This window comes from Desmodus rotundus, chromosome 1, assembly GCF_022682495.2.
Source record: "Desmodus rotundus isolate HL8 chromosome 1, HLdesRot8A.1, whole genome shotgun sequence".
NCBI lineage: Eukaryota > Metazoa > Chordata > Mammalia > Chiroptera > Phyllostomidae > Desmodus > Desmodus rotundus.
This window is the reverse complement of record NC_071387.1, coordinates 91,002,874-91,022,275: the sequence shown is the minus strand read 5'-3', so window position 1 is coordinate 91,022,275 and position 19,402 is coordinate 91,002,874. Positions and strand designations below refer to the sequence as shown.

The following is a 19,402-nucleotide window of genomic DNA, read 5'->3' as shown; positions in this document are numbered from 1 at the left end:
GTGATGTTCACATGGCTCAGAAATAGAGCAAAACTAACCAGTGACTACGTGGCGGCTATATGCACATATATATACTATGTGTGTACATGCGTGTTCATCGTGCTGTTCAACTTGAGATTTGTCCAAAGAAGGGAGGAAATTGAACATGATACATGTAACAAAAAGTACACAGATGCTGTACAATTGGATATCCAACCATGTGAAACTAAATAGGAAGTTTTATGCAATCACATGGAAAGACTTAAGTGCACACAGATTATAACCAGAATGACCCTGTTTCTCTAAAGCACACCATGATGTTAATGATTATGACATGGTAGAAATAGGGCTTATTTTTGTTCAGTATTTCCTAAATTATAAATACCACGTATTATGTAATAAATGACACATAAAATTATGTGGAAACAGACAGTAGTTCAGCAGCTGCTGAGCTGACCTGGGGAAAAGCACTCGTGGCACTGAAGCTTGGGCAGAACTTCTAAGGCTTGGCCAGGGCGGGCAGGAGGAGCAGCGTGTGCAGAAATGGGCACGGCACATCTGGAACACTGCCAGAGCATGAACTGCGGTGCTGTGCCTGTGGTCAGAAACAAAAGGGGTCCTTACAGGGTGGCTGAGGAGCGGGGTCAGTAGTGGGAGCGACAGGGTATCCTGCAGGGGAGGCAGCCAGATGTATATATTTGAGTTCCTTTGCTGGTGGCTGTGCAGAAGGTGGAAAAGGTGGATGAAGGGATGAACCTTGTGGCTCCTGGAAAAGCCCATGCCAAAAATGTAGATGGAACGACTAGTAAGTCACTATAAAAGAGGCAGAACCCAGTCAGGTGAAGGAAAAGACAAGGGGTCGAGGACACTTCCCAAGTTTATGCCTGCTTGGGCTGCTTGTACTGAGTCGTCTGAAACAGGGACTAGAGGAGGATCAGACTGAAAAGGGGACAGAATTTCAGGCTGGCACATGCGTTTGTTTGTGAGATATTCATTCGGCAAGTAATAATGCACAAGAAGATAAGAAAAATCATGGGCTGGAGTGTTTGCCAGGCATTTAGGTGAGAACGACACCCTCTGCTCCTCAGACGGACCCACTGCCTGAAGCCTAAATGAATGCTACTGCCCACAGGGATAGGTCACAGCTAAGGTTGCAAAGCTAGAACTAAGCAAGAGACTTGCCAGTCTCGCTTTCCAGACTTTAAATATCTTTATTAAGTAAATGTATTACTGTCTTTTTATTTTTAATGTATTAATGAGAGAGAGAGGAGAAAAACACTGATTTGCATTTATGCATTCACTGGTTGATTTGTGTACGTTCCTTGACTGCGGATTGAACCCACAACCTTGGGGTATTGGGACAACGCTCTAACCAACTAAGCTACAGCAGCCAGGGCACTGTCTTAGTTTTTTAAATGGTAACCAATTAATTAACAAATGTTAAGGTTCAAAGTTTTAAAAAATGACTCACAAACACAAGTTCGTGCCCTTAAGACATATGGCTTAAACCAAGGAAAGAAAAAAGAAAATGCAGTGAGTTTTCCTAAGTTCTGAACAGTAAGGACAGTACCTTAATAGCAGAGCACTAGGCAAATGTGGGGTCTGAATCTTAGCCTCAGTCGGTGACAGGCATGACCTTGGCTAAGTCACTTAACTTCTCTGAGCCTAAGTTTCCTCTGATGGGTAAGTGGGGGGGGGGGGGGGTGACAGGTGACAGGAGGGATGTGGTAGAGTGTTGACAATATAATGCACATGAAGTGACACAGAAGATTCAGTGAAGGAGCTGATGTTACAGGACTTGAAGGCAGTGTTTGGAGCAAGTTTCTTGCAGACAGAGTACCCAGAGGTGAACATGCCTCACCCAAGGCTGGAGCACCACGATTCTTTCCAAGTGGCATTTACCTGGCACACAGCTGAAGGCCAAACCCTGGGTGGTCTGCCGGAGATGCTGTCACCTCCAGTCTGAGGTATTTGCTTGAAAACCCCATACTCATGATGAATATAAGTCAACTAGCACAGATGCTAATATTACGATATTTGTATATTTGTGGGGTTCACTAACAGTCTGATTTGGTACTTTTACTGGAATTCCTGGGGAAGAAGAAAATTCTCTTTCCTTTGCGGCTGCCGGTCTGATGGAAGCTAAGTCAACAGAGGACAGAGGAGAGAGGGCAGGGCTAGCAGTTAGAGGGCCGGGTACCTGGAGCTCTTGCATTGAGCTCAGTTGGACACTGCATTTTCCAGTTAGCTGAGCCAAATCGCTTCGCCTAAGTCCTATGATTTAGGTTTGTCCTCAAGAACCAAGTCCTGAGTCATGGAACCCTGGAGTCCAGATTTAGATGTGTGAGGGGAGCCAGTGATCAGTGGACTAGAGGCCTCTGCCCTCTGGGGATGCTGGTTTCCTGACAACACCTCCTCTGGAACCACAGCCCCAGCCGGACATGATAAACCCACAACATAAAACATAACAGGACTCATGACCAGAAGGGGAGGAGAGATTAGGGGTCATGATAAAAATTAAAAGTATACCGGAGTAAAATATATGGGGGAAATTACTTTTAAGGTGAGAGAGAAAAGCCAAAACCACAAAAGTTCAAAGGGTATTAAGACTAGAATAAGGACTTAAAAACTTAAGTATTATTGATTAGAAAAATAGCTCTAGAAGATATTTTGGTCTGAATATTGAGTGACATTACTGAATTGATACTTTCTTAAGTGAGGTGACAATGTTGTGCTAAGGTATAACAGTGTCTTTCTTCTTAGAAGGCACGTGCTAAAATACCCACAGGTGAAATGTGATGACCCTGCACATCTGTCAAATGTTTCAGCAAAATAAAGGGTATGTGTCTAGAAGAGAAAAATCTTGGTTAATATTTTAACTGGTGAACCAAGGTGAAAAGTGTAAGATGGTAAATGTGGCATATTTCAGCTTCGTCAGTTTGAAAATTTCCAAAACCAAAATGGGAAAACAGCAAGGGATTAAAATGAAGTAAGGGGGAGGGGTAAAAACAGAGCAAGAAACTTGAAAATCAGGAGTTATAAAATGGGGTAAACAGTAGGAAAAGTTCTATCAGGAGAGTAAGACTGGCTAACAAGGTTTCAGAACAAAAACAGACTTGGTAACTAGGGAAAGGCACAGGTCAATCCCAGCTGAAAGCAGCCATGTGGTGTCATCCCAGGGCTCCTGGGGGACAGGCACCTCCACTTCCTACGTGGACAGGCTAAACAGACCACCTCCTGGACAAGAGAAGGAAGAGTCCGTTGCTTCTTGCCCTAGTAACTGCCTGGCTTGTGAGATCCTCCTTGCAGAAAAGGCTGTTACCTACAATTAAGAAAATGCAGACACCCTTCCCAAAGGTATAGTATGATACTAGGACTGCAGTTCACCTCCCTCTCCACCTGAGGAGAGTCAATCACCCCATTCCTCTGAAAGGTCCTGTAGTAACCATTCAGAAAACTGGGATAAGATCCTGACCCTCTGCAAAGAGCAGATTCTCGAGATGGGTGCCTGCCAACGTACAGCGTGTAGCAGTGCCACCATCACTCTCTCCCACACCAGTCAGATCCTTCAGAGCTAACAGTGTTGCTTCAAGATTATGAGGTTTTGGAATAATGGAGAAAAGCCAGAATGGGGCCATGGGACCAGAACTTTCGGGAACATTTACAAAGTAGGGGAGGCCAAGAGAGGTCCAGTGGGAGGAGTACTGTGTCAAACCTAGTTCCAACAAACTATAATCACTATTCAGGCCAAGGATTGTTTTTATTTCTTTTTTGGTAATAGATCTTCTCCCTCCCTCCTCCCAGTTCTTTGTGGCTATGACAAGAACTGGAACTCCATCTCAGTGTGTTACCAAACATGTCCTCCAAGGCTACATGGCTGGGTGAAGTCACACAAGGCACAAGTCAGGAGGTGTAAGGACAGCAAGGTGGTATCCCCTCCAACACCTGGAGGCCAGAGTGGGTGGCAGATGGTTGTACTAACAGGAGCATGGCCTTGGCAGTGACTTTGACTAATACAGAAGTAAATCAAATCAAATCCCTTTATCAACTGTTTTTTGCAGGATATACTCAAAGCCAAATAAAGAAGGCAGGAAAACAACTGACCACAACTGGCAAAAAAATGGCTCTAAGCCCAGTTCCAAATATTGGTCAACCCCAAGTATGTATTAGGCGTATGAAGAATTGGAAGGAAAAAGGACACGCAATTAATTATCAAACTTTAATTGATAGGCTAATCTTACAGGATAAACAATAAGACAGCTAGTCAAGGTTACACTTTAAAAAGAAATCCAGCAGCGCAAATCTAATAGACTAAATATGTTCATCTCTTCCCAAACAGGCATTTGATTAAACAACAAAAACCAGAACGAAGCATACACCACAAAGAAATATGGTACTTACGTATATTGTCAATTCATTCTGGAGAACTCACTTTTTTAAGAAAAAGAAAAACGTTCTTGAAATTTGGAAAGCAGTAGAACCATTCAGCCTGGCAGGTAAATGGACCAGGTGTTCTGTACTCTAGAGGGCTCCTGACCACCTGTGACTTCAGAGAGGCCACCAGGCCCTATTAAGAAAGAGACAGGTGCCAATCCTAACTAGAGGTGACTTCATCACAAAGCCTTAAACAAAGAGACCATCCTTTCCCAAGACAACAGGCATGAACAGAGGCATAGAGCAAGGGAGAGGTCTCCCTCAGAAGACAGGGTGGAAAGAGGGCCAGTCCTTGCATGGTCCATGGCACAGATTCCATCCCTTCTCCTCCGATCCTTGGCAAAGAAAGGGTTAGCCAAGAACAAGAGCCCAGGATGGCTCTTCCAGGCACACAGTTAAGTAAGAGAAGAGGAAAGCAAGCCCCTTTTGGCTGAAATGACAGGTTTTCAGAGCCATGGCAATGTGGCAGTTAGTCTCTTTGGCCCTTGTAAGATAAAGCAGCAACTAAGGAGCCTACTGAGGCCTCACTGGCCTTCTGTGTCCACAAATTATAAGAAAGTACATCCTTAGCTCAGTTCAACCTCATTAAGAGCTACTACCACTTGCAGAAGGCCCACTATCAAGTGAAATATTTAACACTGAAGAGTTCAGCAACTTACAAGTCGATAAGTTCTCTGATCAGGCTGACTGACACAAGAACTGAGCGGGACCAGCCTCAGCTAGGATTACACTTTGTCATTATTTACCAAGTTGCCTCAGGGAGGGAAAGAAGGATAGCATCTGTGAGCAAAGATCTGCAGGAGGACCATCAGCACAAATTCCAGAAAAGAAGGCAACCCATCAGGAGACTCAGAGAAGTACCTACAGGGAAAAGATGCCAGGCCCCTAGACTACTCCCTGCACACTGGGGCCCCTTGGAAGCAGCACTTCCTTGGTCCACCTACATGCCCTGTGCCACCATGAGGGAAGTCACAACCCAGACAAAGAGCTGATCCCCTGTAACAGTGAAGGAACAGCACAGAACTCATCCTGAGGACACAGTAACACTGTGATGTACCTAAGGGGAGAGTACACCAGCTTGCTAACACAGATTAAGTCTCAGTACATTCCGGACTATAAGAAAAAAAGGAAGAGACTACTCACAGGACTGAGAGACAAGACAGTGAATACTGCTGGGACCCAGATTCAGATCTAATTAAACACCTCTTCCAGGGCTTCTGGTCCCGTCCACCTCTGCTCTGAGGGCTTCCAGCAAGATCTCCATGCAGACTGGCCCAGGAGTCAGAGCTCATGACTGTGCTAGCAGATGCAGTGAGCCCCATCAAACAGCTCCATATGAAAAGATGTCATTTACATTATTTATATATATTATCTTGAAGTAAGGAAAAAAGCACCATTTTACTTAAAATAAAAAGGCTCACACAGACTTTGGTCCTGTCTTGAAATGACACCAGCCTGAGTGAGAAGCGGTGTGGCTCTTGGGGAGCAGGGACACACATTCTCATTGGGAGAAAGGGAGGTCTCATGGTGTGGCAGCCACACAAACAGGGAAAATGAGGAGACCTGGCAGGAAGGGCCTCTGAGGGCAGCAGTGTGAGGCCAGTCTGGGGACGGAGACACCTGCTTCCAGAGAAAGAAGTGGTGTGTGGCACTGTCAGGACAAGTCTCCAGGACAGGGACATTGGCCAACAAACTGAGACAATACCCTGCTTGCTCCATGACCACGTCCCCTGCAGACCTGTCAGCTATAGAAGAGGTGCGACAGGAGAGCAGAAGCACCATTTTCTGCAGGAGCTTCAGCCAACAGCACAGAGAGGCTGCAGTTACTGTTCCTCTTTTAAGGATGAAAACAGGCAGTGTCTTGGACACTACACTTCAACGGATGGACTCAGGCCCCCCAAAAACCAGTGTAGATCTTCCTGCCCAGATGCCTAACTCAGAAATGACTACACCATGAGAAGCATGAGTCTGTCTATACTGGCTGATTCCTGAAGTACAGTTCAGAGGAAAGGGTACAGAATACCATCAGTAACTGGCTCACACATGCTAATACATTTCACAGAATAAGGGGGAACAGCCTAGAATCCAGAATGTCAGGTTTGGAAACTCTCTTGGCAAGCCTTGTTCTGAGAGCCTGCAGCCAGTAAGAGGACTGCAAAGGCAGCAGCAGAAAAACAGCAAACAGCACAAGGATACCACTCACCAAGAGACTTTCCTTCATTTCAGAGTCAACCAAGCCACAAGGAGACAACAGAGTTCACATGTACAAAGAACATAAGGGCTAAAACCAGAAGAGGGTGATCTAATCACAAAAGCAATTTATCCCATTTTTGATGTTCCAATATATCGCCAACCCACTAGGTCAGATGTCTTTTTATTGAGAAAGGCAGCATCTTTGAACCTGGAATGAAGGACACTTGAAAACAACACATGAGCAGAAGAACAAATGGCGAAGCATAACTGAAATAATCATTGGACTGCTGAAGAATTTCTTGAAACTTCTATAGTGGGCCTGTGAATATATGGCTATATAAACTGTCTTCCAACTGGCTCCTCCTTGAAGAGACCTGTGGCAGCCTGGGAACTGTGGCTTTTGGAGCAGCACAGCCAGGCACACCTCTGGCAGGCTAGGCATCAAAACCAACTTGGTGAGGGCTATAGATAACCCACTGATCGGTGCCCAAAGGGCAAGATGTTTTGACAAGAGTCACTGTGTAATACTCTGCTGCTCACCAGACACCACAGCACATGTGAGTGCTCCCTGACTGCGATCCCAGAACTTTCCTCCCACCGCACACTCGAGAGCAGCACATCAGAAGGAATGCCAGCAAGGGAAGCAGTGATGAGGTACAAAAGGTGGAACTGACATCTTTGGGTTTCCAAAACAAAAACTCAAATCTAGGAAGTGAGAAAATGAAAAACGGAAAGAATTAAGTCTGAATCAATGGACAGAAAAATATGGCTTACCAACCCTCCCACTTTGCATACAATTTTATATGAAAAAGGAAAAAAATAACCCAACTCATCACAACACAGTCCAAATGTTTACAACCAAAGATTTATGAAAATATTTCAGTTAAAATCACTTAAAAAAAAAGCAGAAATCTTTTGACCATTCCTTTCTAAACAAAACCTTGGCAGATCTATTCTTGAACACACTTAAGAGTATTCCACACAACACATTAGGAATTCAGATTTATTGATTTCCACTGTACTGACTTTAAAAATGGTATGAAGCCGACTGCAAGAAAGGGAACTGGTGATTTTAAGTTAAAATTAAGCTAAGGGTGAAAGAACATCACCTCTGGCTTCGGTCACCACATCACCTTAGATTGGATATAGATTGTTTTTTGAACAAAGTTCCAGAACTCTGAAATCCAGGGATGCTGCAGGCCTCTCCCAGCAATGTCCTTCACTTTGGGTCAGTCTCCTGGGCCAGAGGTGAAAGTGCTTTCAAAAATACTGCCACTTCCCCAGCACAGTGTCTTTGATTGCATCCACATATTGAGTTGGAACCCAGTACACCCAGTAGTAAGAGGCTTCCGTGGGGCCCAACTGAAATGCCTGGAAGGGAAAAAGGAAAACCAAGCAATACTTCAGAGGTTGGGAGACTGAGCAGCAGCACAACAAACACAGGGGAAGAGCTGAAAAGTGATTTAAAAAGGGAAGGGGAAAAAAACCCTGCATGTGGCGAGCATTCTCTTGCCACCCCCCGCCCAAAAAAAACCCAAACCAAACCAAAACAAACCAAAACCCAAAAACAAACAAAGCAGCAGCAGCAAGAGGGAATATAAACACAGCCGACCCTAGAGCAGTGGTTCCCAAACCCGAATGTACATCAGAGCCACTTGCAGGGCTCGGTGAGGCCTGAGAGTCTGTAATTGCACCAAGTTCTCAGGTGATGTGACACTGCTGATCCAGAGACCCATTTGGGAACCGCTGCCCTAGAAAAACTGCCACACATGCACAAGGAATGAACGTTCAAAGCAGCACTGCCAGAAATGGTAAAAACCTGGAAACAACCTACATACCCATCAGTGAGGGAATGCAAAATTAAAAGTGACGTGGCCTATTCATATGAACATTGGATCACTTTTAAAAGGTATGAACTGGATCTATGGTAAATACAGACAGATCATAATGTCGAACCAAAAAAGCAAGCTGCAGAACGATACATACCATGATACCACTTATGAAAACTGAAAAAACACAAAACAGTACTGAAGCTTGTTCGTGGACACACATGAAAATGAAAGCAGAGCAGGGAAGATCCACGTGATAGAGGGTAGTGGGGAAGGGGAAGACAATAGGGATGAATTCACCATCGGTAAATTTTCTTTTATTAAAAAGTGATTCAAAGCAAGTTACAAAATATTTACAACTGTCATTTCTTGGTGACAGATATATGGATTTATAGTACTCACTGATCTTCCCTGTATTTTTAAAGATTTCTCTAAAAGTAACAAAGCACAGCTACCCCCTTCTAATGTGAACTGACATGTTAATCTAGCTAGTGAAATGGCATCTGCAAAAGGGAAATACATACGTTAATTAGGACAAAGGTAGAGGTGCTAATTAATAGTGTTTAGAGAAGAGAAAGGTGATCAGAGCCATCTGCTCCCAGAAATGACTCCAGAAAAGAACGAGCATTTAAATGAAATCTCAGGCATTGCTCAGCCACACCACCAATCACTTAAGAAGTTTAAACTGCCACACTCAGCTTCTGTAAACTCTTTTCACCAGGCTGCCTGAAAACTGGGGCTGCAAACTGAGAAGACAAATGCTTCAAAGGGCAGTGCAGGAGACCAGATGAAAATATTAAAATCCAACTTCCAAAACAAAAAAATAACTGAGCAAGAGAACAATTCATCTGCAGTCCTTTAAAGATCACTGAGACCAGGAGTGAAAGAGCTATCAGAGGGCCCAAAAGCAGCCCCAGGGTGTTGTCACCACTCTCAGAGCCACCCAGGAGCTCTGTGCCTCCCAGCTGACTGACAAGGCATGGCAGGAAAGGGGACAGGACAGACAGAGGACAGACCTTTCCTAGAGCCTGGGTATCTGCCATCTGTCTACACAGGACTGCCATGATGCTAGATCCCCTTTTTCTGGCATCTTCCAACATCTCCGTCTGCCATGGACTTCGTGAGACACCACACGCCAGTTAGACCATTACTCCTCCTCCTCCCTGAGATAGGGCCAATGTACCTACATCCCTGATGTTTGGGCACTGAAAAATCTGCCTCCTCAGAGACAGAATGGCAGGCAGCCACCCTCACCCTGTCACTGCTCAGGTCAGATACTTGTCATAGCAATTCCAAAGTCTGGGTGGCTAACTTAATTTTTAAAGGGGCCTCTCCAGCCCTGACCAGTGTGGCTCCATTGGTTGAGTGTCATCCTGCAAAGTGAAAGGTTGCCAGTTCTATTCCCAGTCGGGGCACACGCCTGGGTTGCAGGCTGGTCCCAGGCTGGAGCATGTGCAAGAGGCAGCAATGTCTATCTCCTTCTTTTTCTCCCTCTCTTCCCCTTTCTCTAAAAGTAAATAAATAAAGTCTTAAAAAAAAAAAGGTGGCCCCACCAAACAGTGCTGGGAAGTAGAAGGGGTATGCTATGCCTAAGCTGCTCAGTTCATCACTGAACTCTTGCTTCATTCTGCACAGACCTGGGCACATGTGCCAACATTGTGTCTTGGGAAAACGCAGCCGTGCCGTTAGAATGGACCTCCATAAAGACCATGTCCACAGACCCGGCCTCCCCATAGGAGCCCGGCCACCTGACAGCTACAGGCCAGGAAGGGCAACACATCCCAGAAGGGGAAGACGTGGTGGCCCAAACACCTAGACTAGTGGGAAGTTTTGTTCTATATGTAAGGAAAGTTCAACGAAAACCCACGAACCATTCTTCCTTATTACATTTGTTCTCCTGATCTAAAAACAAAATATTACAACTAAAAGGGAGGCAAAAGAGATCCAACATATTCCCTTTAAACTGTGGGAAGGTAAGGGGGGTGCTGCAAAATAAAGAGAACTAGGACTAGGTCATGGACTAAGTTCTAAGTAGATGAAGGAAACGAATGTCTGAGACCATCCATCTCCTGAATACTGACTGTCCTCCTCAGGTTACCTCAGTGCCTGCTAGAGGAGCAGAAGTAGGAGCCAAGAGAGGCCACAGCACACCAGCTACTTACCATCATGTGGTAGTCTTCATGTCCTTCAATGGGTTCACTGACCACATTTTTAATGGAGCCCATGGGTAATTTCTCAGTCCGCTCTAGGTTGAGAGGAATGACAATCATTATTCAAACGTTCTCCTGTTCTACTCCTGTGACTCAGCAGTCCCTTGTCAGGGCTAGTGGCTTTGGAGTCTACTATAAGCTCAAGTCACTTGTGCCCTCTAGGGACGATGGGGCAGGACCTTCCCACAGTGACCCTAGAGTCCTGCGTGGGAGCTGGGAACTTCTTAGGAGCAAATGGGGACCAGGATATGGCAATGGTATAGTAAGGGTCTCTGAGGACAGAGGTATCTCTTTCCTGGTATTATTTTTAAAAGTCTAACAATTCATAAATACTCAAGAAATTCCACTGCACCCTTATTGCCCAAGTCCAGCACTGGCTAAGGTCTTTGGTGCCTGGGACAGGCAAGAGGACCAAGAGCAAAGAGACACTAGCACGCCCCTGGGGCTCCCACAGACAGGAGACTGTTGGGGATTTACGACCAGTCTCCGTCCAAAGATCCTGCTCACTTGCCCTCCCCCATCCCTCCTCTGATCCCCTACCCTTCCATATACACATGCTTGAAAGTTCTCTTAAAACATTTATACCCTCTCAAGATACCACTTAACACACAGGGTCAGAAGACTTTTTGCAGCAAGTTTAAAGGTGACAGGTATGCAAGCGGTGGCAACGAATGATACTTGCAGAAAGAAGAGACTGCTGGCAGTGAGCATGTGTAGCAGGAGGGGACAATGGAAGGAGAGGTACAGAGTGCCTGCCACCAGGAAACCACCACACAGAAGCACACCTCAGGAATGGGAGAAGAGGTCAGCAAACAGTTAAACCAAGTTTAAAAAAAAAAAAAACATTAAAGCCACCCTTGCCATTGTGGCTCAGTTGGCTGGGCATTGTCCTGCGAAGCAAAAAGGTCACCAGTTCGATTCCTAGTCAGGTCACATGTCTGGGCTGCAGGCCTGGTCCCTGGTTGGGGTGCGTGCAAGAGGCAACTGATTATAATGTTTCTCTTTTCCATCAATGTTTCTCTCTAAATAGATAAAATCTTAAACACAAAAACAAAAACATTAAAGCCTTGCAGAAAGAAAACTATGGAAAAGGTAGAATCTGAAAACAGTAACTTGACAAAAGAAACTAGGAATTTAGAGGCCAAGGTTCTAGTCTAGTTGATGAGTTGAGACATTTTATTTCTGTTCGATGGGCCTCGGTCCATAAAAAATGGGGGTGGGGAGAATGGAACTGAAGATATTCATTCAAGTTTTGACTTTCAGTGGCTCAAAAACAGGGACCCACAGGCAAGACCTGACCAGCTATGTCTTTAAGATGAAAACTTAAACCACCACCATCTTAAAATGTCCAGTGATTTTCACATAGAAATATGGATTTCTGCCTTTTTTTGAAAATGCAGAAGATAAAACACTCCTGGGGCCCATGCTCATGAGTGACAAGCAGCTAGAATACAGATGCTACATCCCCACCAACAGGACACAGGTGACCCCAAGGCTGTGGCAGTGCTCCTCTGTGCTTGCCATTCATGCTTCTGCCGAGAGCCTATTCTTCTCACTCCACTAGGCCTGAGGCTTGTCAGTCCTGCCTCTCACACAAGCCACCAGAGTTTACCCATGTCACTCAGTACAGCACCCCTCTGAGAAAGAGGCCAACTAGCCTCTGAAATAATCATTCCACAGCAGTGTCTGGGACAGAAGATGAAGCCAGTGGCTGGGGGCCAACTCCCAGAACGAGCTGTCCTCTGTGGGACTGCTTATGACACTCAGGTGACAAGACTCATGGGCAAGTGAGAAGAGCACCTGAACTACACTGATGCAGGGTTCTAGGTGGCAGTGAAAATCTCAGCTGTGGCCGACCCTTGAAGGAAGGTATGAGTTGATGGCCACAGTCTTTAGGAAGTTTGATGACTTAGGAGGCTCTCAATAGCCCTGATGCACTAACACATTGAGGTTCTTCCAGAGCTCTCCATGCCAAAGCGGGAGGGTGGCTGCTCCCTCAAGCTAAAGCAGACCTCTAACCCAGGCACAGCAGGTCTCTTAAGTCCCTGCTGTTAGGACGTGTTTCCTACAATAATTCCTAACACGGAAGTATTCCCTGAGGAACCAACCAGCATGCACAGGTGGAGTTCTCATCCAGACTGCCTGGCTGCACCCACCCGCTGGGCCATTGTTGTCCTTCTGGGTGAGCCTTAGCCACTGCCTTCCATTAGGCTGCTAAAATGGAAGAGGCAGCACTTTAGCGAGTCAACATGATGATGGAGGACTAAGCCCAACCACCTGCCAAGTCATGGAGACGTGAGGAGCTGACTGACACAGGCAGGCAGCTCACAAATGAAGAACCAACAGGGCATGACAGGATGAGCTCTACAGAAGACACTGACCTATTAAAGGGGTCAAAGGCCCTTGGAAGAATTGGGGAGCCCTTAGATAGTTTGCAAAACTTGCTCTGATCATGCAGTTAGAATCAAAGGTGAAAGAAAGAATATAGCAGGTTATCACACAATCATTAGAAAACTTAAGCGTTTTTGGCATATCTTTGTTTACTTTTAGAACCAATATGGGGATGAAAACGAGTATTTTAGGTAATAAAAATCTAACTCCCCATCACCCCAACCCTATTTATTTTCTGTAAAACTTTGGTCCCATTTGAAGCAGAATCATACTAATGGCCTGTCCCTGAAACCAATTAGCCTCAGAGGACAAATCCCCTGTACTTCTCTTTAGTGTTTACCTCAAACACTGAACACCTACAGTGCTGGCAGAAACAGGTGAGTTAGGCATGTTCGGTCCCCTCCGGAATCTAACAGGGGGCAGACAAGTCAGAGTAATGAGTGCTGTGGGGACATAAATGAAATGCTCTATGAACAGAAGCAGCAGGGTAGGGGGAGCATATCAAAGAAGGCTCATTAGGAGGATATTTAAGTAGGGCCTTGGAAGATTTTATAACAAGGAATGGGGAAAAGGCTTGCAGGTAAATGCACAGCATAAGCAAAGACACAAGAGCTGTGCAGAGCACGTAGGGGAAGTTCAGTAAGTGGTGCGGCTTGAACACACAGGGCAGGAGGGGCAAGCAGGGCAGTAAGCTAGGTCAAAAATTTAAACTGGGGTTCAATCATTGAGAACACTGGACACTATGGTTAGGCATTTGAACTTGGCCTTACAGAACCAAAGGTTTTTGAGCACAAAAACCAGTGACAAAAAACAACAGTACAGAGGATAGGCAGGACAGAAGAGACCAGAAATGTGTCAGGGAAACAGGTTAACTTCTTTAATGGACCAAGTTTAGAGACTCTAGGAGTCTTAAGCAGCAGGATGAAGTGGCAAAGAGACACAGGTAATTCTGGAGTGTAACCGACGAGACTTTGATCCATCTGGGGGAAGAAAGTGGGAAGAGACAGTTCCCAGCAAAAAGCAAGCCTGACCCAGCGAGCACAAGTGGGGGTTGGTGGGGGAATGCAGAGGGCTACCAGGTTGGGGCATAGGAAGAGGGCAGGTACCCAGTACTAGGAAAACTGCAGCTAGTACAGGGGCAAACTCCCATCTACGGGGGCCAGGTGGGCAATGTAAATGAAGGATGTTGGCTCCATATAAGCTAACTGAACCAGTGAGAATGGTTAGCCATGCCCATGTGTAACTACTACTTGGCTCCAGCTGCTTCTTACCATGTGAGCACGCAGGTCCAGAATGGCTGGATCTTTTGATTTTTTTCAAGAGGAGCCAAAAATCAGATCTCCAGGTTTGTTTGTTTTTTTAAGATTTTACTTATTTATTTTTAGAGAGGGGGGAGGGAGAGAAAGAAATGATGCGAGAAACATCCAACTGGATGCCTCTCATATACTCCCTGACCAGGGACTGGACCCGAAACCCAGGGATGGGCCCTGACTGGGAATTGAACTGGCAACCTTCCGGTTTGCAGCATGACACCCAACCAATTGAGTCACACTGGTCAGGGCAAATCTCACCAGACTGTGTGTAAACAGATAAAACCCTTGTCTGTGGAACACACCGGGCCCTCAGGCCATATATCCAAGACCTCTGTTTTTGGGGTACACCTGGTGAACCAATATTTGATGTATTGGCCCTGAGATCAGACTGAAAAGAATGAGGGAAAAGGGTCTAAACAGAAGGTGAGCATCTAGGAGCAAAATTAAATAAATAAATAAATATATAAAAATAAAAGCAAAATCAAAAGCCAGGAGCATCCAAAGCACAATGGAGATTTCAGAATGAGGAGCAGAATTAAGTGCTGAGTGCTGCTGGGCACCAGAGGTAGCAGGACAGGAAGAGGCTGCAAGCGGTAACACGTACCTTTAGTGCCGATCCACAGTTGGTCTTGTTCTAGCTTAAAGGTAAGTCTCACTTTTCCTCCAGACTTATTGTACATGCCAGACAAGGGGACCGTAGGCAGGCGCTCCTGGAGGCACAAGAGTGTGGTAAGAGGAGGGACCAGAAACAAAGTAGGACAAAACAGAAGGGACAGGATGCCAGGACGGGAGCACAGGAACCTCAAGAAGTCAGGTGGACCTAGTTTTCAGAATGTTCATGAAGGGGTATGGCTTACCTGGGCCCCCTTAACAGATGGCATGACATCTTCAGGTTTTCCTTTATCCAACACTTTCCTGTGTTGCTATAACATAAGTCAGAAGAGATCGTTAAATGAAAGTTGACTGCATTTTTGTTATGTTACTACCTCTGAAAAACAGGATGAAGAAAGCAGGCCTTAAAGTTCTGGTTCAAAAGCTTATACTATCTACAGATGGGTCCTCTGACACTACAGAACAGCGCTGTCCAGCAGAAGTTTGTGTTATGGAAATGTGTGGCTATTAAGCACTTGAAATAGAGCTAGTAGGACAGAGAAAACAAGTCCTTAGTTTTACTGAATTTTAATCAGCCACATATGTCTATCATACTTTGAGGCATGGCAGAAACTTCCAAAGTTCCAGAGAAAGCAGGAGTTCCAGACTGCTAATTTGAAGAAAATCTTCTTCCTCCCCTCCCCAACTCACCACTGAAAGGATTCAACATCAAGCTAAGAGAGCCACAAAGGGTGTTACTCTCATGACAGGTACAAAATGACAGCACTCCTGTCAACTTAAAGTCCCAAAGACACTCCATCGTTACTGACAATCAGCCTAACTGCCTAACGGGACATTTCCTCCACAAATGGAGACTCATCTACTGCACAAGTTTTCCCAGCTGCTCACCCTCAACCCCAACTAGAGTGAAAGTCTGAAGAACCACATTCCCAAAGATAAATGCTGATACTCTATAGCCTGACATTAAGAAGTCTCTAACCCAGCCCACCCCAAGAGTTTGAGGCAGCTCCTTATGGGTTCTAGTAAGGCTCATGGACCCTGAGACACCTCCTGACCAGCCCACATGCTAGGATCTAACTTCTGCCCCATCTATGGCTATATAGGTAAAGATACTTTAGTAGAGCTAGAACTACAGAGCAATGAGTAGGCAGAGAGTAAAAAATTAACCAAATTTAAGCACCAGGGGACCAATAGCCAGCTCAAACCCTCACTGGCATGGCAGAAACCCCCAGTAGGAATAAACTCAACACTGCCAGACTGTTAGCAAAGGGTCCCCTATATATCTACCCCAGATTCTTGAAGAGCTAATAAAAAGTCATGAGGATGGGTCCCTCTCATGAGGCTATTTGTTATGCCTCATAAATGGCATTAATGAAATACAGCAGCATGGATTACAAGCTGAATTTAACTCATACCTCACATGCATCTATTGAAGAATTTCCCTTGCACTGTGGAAAACATTTCAAAGCCTGTTAAGCTAGCATTAGTAACTCAAAACCTGTATTTAAGAGGCATGTGTGCTCCCAGGGTGTGGCCAGTGGGAGTGCTCACTCACATCTGTATTCTCATACTTGACATTTCACACAAATGGCAGAAGAAAACAGGAAAATGGAAATGAACTCAATTGGTTACAAGACATTATAACCCTGTATGTATCCAAGTGTCCAAATAAATACCTTTTAGATGTTAATATAGGGTTTACAACCCCTTATCTGAAATGCTACAGGCAGATGTTTTTTGAACATTTATAAAACCCCAAAGTTTTAGGGGTTTTATAAATGTAATATAGTTTTAAAATACGTCATGTAACATCCTCCATGTGTTCTGGGGCAGCACCGGACACAGGTTAGGATGAGAATACCTATTTTCCCAAAACACTACTAAGAGTGTCCAGGAGGCTGCCTAACAATAGCTGGTATTTGCTGGATAAAAAGATCACAAGTGATGGCTCTTCCAACCACCTCCAAACTGGGCTACAGAGAATATGAAAAATCAGGCCCCCATTTCCCAGACCAGGAGAGGGGGGGAAAAAATCAGCATAGTTATCTTTCTAGTAAGTTTCACTTGGCTTTCTGAAATAGTTTTAGAAGAACCTCTGAAAGCTACTGATTTTCATGCCTTTCCAGAAATGGGCTTGTTGTCTTGGGGGAAGCCACACACCAAAAAACAAATGTTAAGCACTTGCACAAAATGGGGTGTTAGTTCTAGCAATGGCATTTTTCTTTGGCTGGCAATGAACAGAAGAGAAACCCATATCTGATTCTGAAGCCTGCCTTTGCAAAGGCCTTATCCTAAAGTAGATAGACTTGAGACACACTGACCCGCCAGATGAGACAAAGTTGCAAATCTCAGGTAGTTGTCACCTCCACTCAACAGCCAGCCGCACCCAACTGCTGCCATAAATTTCCATCATGGGCCCTGTCCAAAAAGGAGCTTATTCTAGGGAGAATATCACCAACCATGGCTCCAGAGGACAAAGCCTCAAACTTCCCAGGACTAGCAATCACAACAAACTCACTTTCTGCCTGCACAGTGGCTCCTTCTTGTTCTCTTCAGCCTTGGCATCCTGTTGTGCAGAATCTTTGGGCGTGTTTACTGCTAAAACATCATTTATCGTGGAGCCAACCACCATGATCTTGGCTCCGCTGGCCACCTTTATTTCCCTCAACGTCTTATCTTCAGGGACGAGTCCCTTATACATGACTTTCTGCATGGCTGGCGGGAGACCTTGGGAAAAGGTAGCAGACAGTGAAAGAAAGAATCGAAAAACATACTTGGACCAAGGCTCTTTGGCAACAGACCCCAAAGTGAATACTGCTCTACCACTCTTATTTTTGCACACTTGGGCAATTCACAACCTGTCTCAGCCTCAGTTTCCAGAACTTTGTATTACTGATGACAGTAGCTCACTCTATATGGACTTATTTTAAGGATTACATAAGATAGGGCAAACAAAACTTAGTGCAGCGCCTAGTATTCAGTAATTGTTCAGTAAATATTAGCTGTCATTCATTCCAAGTTATTCCTCAATCTTCTGATCACTCAAATATTAAGTGAGAGTCCACAGGCCTCAGGGATTAAAAAAAACCCAGTAAGGATCAAGTTGTTTTTTATGGAGCTTACAGGCTACATGGAAAAAGCTTTAAAAAATAAATCATTTCAGATGGCAAAGTGGTGTAAACATGGAAAATTAAGTAACAGGAGCACCTGTGAAGGGGCCAACATGGCCATCACCAGCACTGTTTCCTAAACTTTCCTTATGAGAATTACCTGGTATTTGCTAAAAATAAACTCCTGGCCACATTCCAGGCCCACTGAATCAAAATCTCCATGGGAAAGAGCCTGGAAACTGTAACTTAACAAGAGCCTTAAGTGATTTTTATCAGAAATGTTTGTGCAACACAGGTTAGAAGCTTGGGCCTGGACCTCAATCCCAGCTCAGCCACTTACTAGATTTACAATACCAGGACTCATTTTGCCCATCTGAGTAATGGGCATCCACTTCGGGGAACTGCTGTGAGCACTGAGAGAGCTGATACTGGAACACCCACCTGCACGGTGCCTAGAAGACTGCAAGCACTAGGAATTGCAGGAGAGGTGGGGGAGGCGGCTGTGGCTGCAGTGCCATGGGGATTACCTGTAATTGAGTGAATCTTCTGTTTCAGCTCGGAGCCTGTACTGTCCAGAGGAAATTTCACGTCGTGCTTAGTCTTGTTCCAGATGATCTTCAGGTCCACCAACTCCCTTTCCGCGCCGCCGCCGCCCGCGTCCTCGCCATTGCTGACCGAGGCCTGGGCCGCGGGGTCCCCAGGAGGCTGGGCCGGGGCCGGCTGCAGGCTGCTTCGCGCAGCACAAGCGTCCTCGGCCGCCGCCCCCACGCCCGCTGCGGCTTCGGCCTCCACGCAGTTGAGAGGCCGCGCGGGCGCCTCGGCCGCCACGGTCTCGGCCTCCGTGTCAATGCCAGCCTCCTCCATGCCTGCAAGGGGGTTAGGGGTGGGCGCTCGCCTCGGGCTGGGCCTGGGGCCGGACTCCACCCGGGCGCCGCCGCATCCCAGCTCCCGAGCCAGGGATCTCCTCCCTAGCCCCACACCCCGGGCCAGGCCGCGTCCCCAACAAGAAACCGCTTCACTCGGGCCCAACCCGGGCGCCGCCACCCTGCCACACTCACCATCCGGGGCCCCGGCCGCCGCCATGATGATTGTGTACAACACCCACCGCGCCGCAGAGACCGCTGGGAAAAGAAGAGCTGGCGGAGATTGGCCCCGAAGCAGACCCTAATCTCGCCTGGACTGGCCGGAAACAGGTGGAGGTTTTTCTATAGAGACCCGCCTCCTCCGCTGCCCGGGCCCCGCCCCTGCCACGCTTCAGCTTTCAGCCGCCGAGAGGGGAGAACCCGGGAAATCACCCGCTCGATTGGCTCCGCCCCCTAGAGGCCGAGCAG

The 19,402-nt window shown here is 46.1% G+C and overlaps 1 protein-coding gene across 2 annotated transcripts; it reads right to left on the bottom strand.

Moving 5' to 3' along the window:
* Positions 1–335: 335 nt before the first annotated feature.
* Positions 336–19,306, bottom strand: UBFD1 (ubiquitin family domain containing 1). 2 transcript variants are annotated; one of them, XM_045195352.3, is made up of 7 exons: positions 19,130–19,306; positions 18,599–18,937; positions 17,480–17,688; positions 15,207–15,272; positions 14,954–15,059; positions 10,598–10,680; positions 336–574 (listed from the first exon to the last, which is right to left on the bottom strand). In XM_045195352.3, the coding sequence occupies exons 1-7, from the start codon at positions 19,152–19,154 to the stop codon at positions 479–481; spliced, it is 924 nt and encodes a 307-aa protein (XP_045051287.1). In that variant the 5' UTR covers positions 19,155–19,306; the 3' UTR covers positions 336–478. The 2 variants fall into 2 exon arrangements, with proteins under 2 accessions (XP_045051287.1, XP_024416101.1); XM_024560333.3 differs by lacking the exon at positions 336–574 and adding an exon at positions 4,185–7,977.
* Positions 19,307–19,402: the final 96 nt, after the last annotated feature.

Coding starts and splice junctions, on each gene's coding strand:
- UBFD1 (XM_024560333.3), bottom strand. CDS start 19,154: ATGGCGGCGGCCGGGGCCCCGGATG. Junction 17,689..18,598: donor GAAGATTCACTCAATTACAG/GTAATCCCCATG, acceptor CCTTTTCCCAAG/GTCTCCCGCCAGCCATGCAG. Junction 7,978..10,597: donor ATGAAGACTACCACATGATG/GTAAGTAGCTGG, acceptor TTTCCCTTCCAG/GCATTTCAGTTGGGCCCCAC.